Source organism: Orycteropus afer, unplaced genomic scaffold (genome assembly GCF_000298275.1).
Source record: "Orycteropus afer afer isolate SDZICR_OR568_19922 unplaced genomic scaffold, OryAfe1.0 scaffold00505, whole genome shotgun sequence".
In the NCBI taxonomy this organism is placed as follows: domain Eukaryota; kingdom Metazoa; phylum Chordata; class Mammalia; order Tubulidentata; family Orycteropodidae; genus Orycteropus; species Orycteropus afer.
Window position 1 is genome coordinate 1,906,886 of NW_006922092.1, and position 2,598 is coordinate 1,909,483.

The 2,598-nt window shown below is 39.6% G+C and overlaps 1 protein-coding gene across 1 annotated transcript in view; it reads right to left on the minus strand.

Annotated features, from left to right (window-relative positions):
- Window positions 1-2,598, minus strand: part of LOC103209592 (alpha-fetoprotein-like) — a 23,370-nt gene that overhangs the window by 11,870 nt on the left and 8,902 nt on the right. Inside the window, exons 7-8 of the mRNA XM_007955484.1 lie at window positions 2,439-2,568; window positions 336-550 (exon numbers count right to left, since the gene is read on the minus strand). Of these exons, the coding sequence (XP_007953675.1) occupies window positions 336-550; window positions 2,439-2,568 (345 nt within the window). The remainder of the gene's footprint in view (window positions 1-335; window positions 551-2,438; window positions 2,569-2,598) is intronic.

Consider the following 2,598-nt stretch of genomic DNA (forward strand, 5'->3'; position numbering starts at 1 on the left):
AGGTTTGAACCGCCAGCCTTCTGGTTAGCAGTCAAGTGCCTTAGGCACTATGCTACCAGAGCTCCCTTTCTGATTCTAAAGGAGTTGAAATAAAATAAAATACAGCTTCACAAGCAAACAAGTTGATTGCAGCAATGGGGAAAGTCTCACTAGATCCCATTTTTCATTCCCTGGATTATCTGCTTAAATATACTTTGGCTCAGAACATTCTAACACCATGCTCCTATACTGAGCTCAGAAACCACAACCATTTCAACAACTCCCCATTTCAACAAAGCAGTCAGCCACAAGACAGTCTTCAGTTATGTGAACATAGATTTACAAAAATATGTTACCTTGCCAATAAGATATCTTTTTCCCCTGAAGAAAATTGATTGAAATCTCTATCTCCTAAAAACTTGTTTAGGTTTAGAGGTAAGCCCTCAGGTTTTTCATCATTTTCGGCTCGAATGATGCAGTGAGCAAGTTCAAGTGTTGGCAATTTGCAGCATTCTGCTATTTTGCTTGACAGAATATCTTGTTGAGAACATATGTAGGACATAATTTCTTGCTATAATAGAAAAAATAAACTATACATTTTAAAGGTCTATTTTTTAATGAAGAACCTCCGGCCAGCTCTAGAAAATAAAGGAAGTAAGGGAGTAGGATTAGGAGGCAGTGGTGAGAGGGAAGAAGGAAAGGAGAAAGCAAGGGAAAGCAGAAGAAGGAAGGGAGGAAGAAAGAAGAGCTTTCTCCCCACTTCGCACGTACATGCTTGTTCAATTCTTCTTTTCACAATTGTCACCTAAACCCTGCCACTTTATTTTCATAGGAAACTTTTAAAGCAAAGGAGAAATGTACTACTCAAATCAAAAGACACGCTGGTCCCTGCTTATGTATTAGTATTCAAACTTGCTACTAGACATTTGTAGCTTGGTGAGTAAACTTTCTGCCCCACCATTATCATTATTTTTTGGCATACATGACTGAGCAGCTCCAAAAGTGCATCCATTTGTTGAAACATCTCAATTGGTATTCCATCAATTCCTGGAGCTTTGTTTTTTGCCAGTGCTTTCAGCGCAGCTTGGCAGGAAGAGCTTGGCACTAATAACTAAAAGCAGAGATGTTAACCCTCCTGAGAAAAGAGAGTGTATCATTTGGAGCCAGAGAAGGAACAATTTGAGGACAGAGAGGCCCCTTGTAAAATATCTAGGAAGGTTAGGGTTGGTCCAAAACAGATCAATGCTATACTGCTTAAATTGCTACTGTGTATGACATGCTCAGTAAATCTATTGTTGGATTTTGTTCATTGGTTTGTCTTTTTATTTTTCTATTTTAGTTTTTCACTCTCATTTTTGTTAGTTGCCAACAAGTCAGTTCACTCATGGTGACCCTATGTGTGCAGAATAGAACTGCTCCAGAGGGCTTTCTAGGTTGTGATCTTTCTGAAGCAGATGGCAGGCCTGTTTATGAGGCACCTCTGGGTGTGTTTGAACTACGAGACATTTGGTTAGCAGTCAATCACATAACTGTTTGTGCCTTCCAAGGACTTCCTCCCCTTTTTTTCCCCATATTAGTTTTTTTCATTCTCTTAGAACTTTTTATTCACACCTGTCTTTGGCATGTCTGGCTTTTTACCTTGTAGAACAGTTCTAGTGTTATTTGTGTTGTATTCACACAGAAAACTGTAATAGAGTGTTATCCACGTACAAAGCATTATGTTGTAGCCTATTAAGATAGCAGTAAATAAAAGACAGTGCCTAACCCCAAGTTTCATTCTGGTTACATAAGGTCGCCACAATTGGAGCTGACTCAATAGCAACTAGCAACAATAACAACCCTAAGGAGGTCACATGTCTTATCTATCCTATCAGACTACAAATTCCTAGAGGTCAGCAGCTATCTTAATGACAAGTGTTACTCATGGTGGCTAGCACATAGTATTCAATATGTATTTGTCAAATGAAATAATAAATGAATTTATTGAAAGAAAAGAGCCTATATGGAGTCCTCCTGAAAGATTATTGTCTTTTTTAGAAGGAAGAAATGACTGAGCCCTACTCTCACAAAAGGAGGTCCTCTTCTAAGGGAAAGGCAAGGGCAATAAGGCATGGTTTAAGTTGTACTATCAGGAAGTCTGTCACTAACTTCATTCAGTTGGCTGATTATCATCCCCTAAGTGCCTAAGGCACTTTACTGATAACCAGAAGGCTGGCAGTTCAAACCCACCAGCCCTTCCTGGGAAGGAAGATGGGGCAATCTACTTCCGTAGTGTTACTGCCTCAGAAACCCAAGGAGGGGTCGCTATGAGTCGGGTCCGACTCGATGGCACATAACAACAACATGATCCACTAGTCAGGCAGTCTTTTCCTGTTTAGATAAGAGAAAAAGAAAGAAAATTTGCCACAGAAATTCCAGGGAGAGGAAACATATCATATTTAGGAAGTAAAATTCTTCACCCCATCATGCAGACACTCCAGCACATTTCCTCTGCAACATTCCTCATGTGTGTGAGCCACATCCAGGGTCAGTTTGTGAATTTCAGTAAAATTTGCTCTGGGAAATTTTTGACTCAGTTTAGTAATAGTTCTGGGGGTGGAAAAAAAAGAATTAGAAATC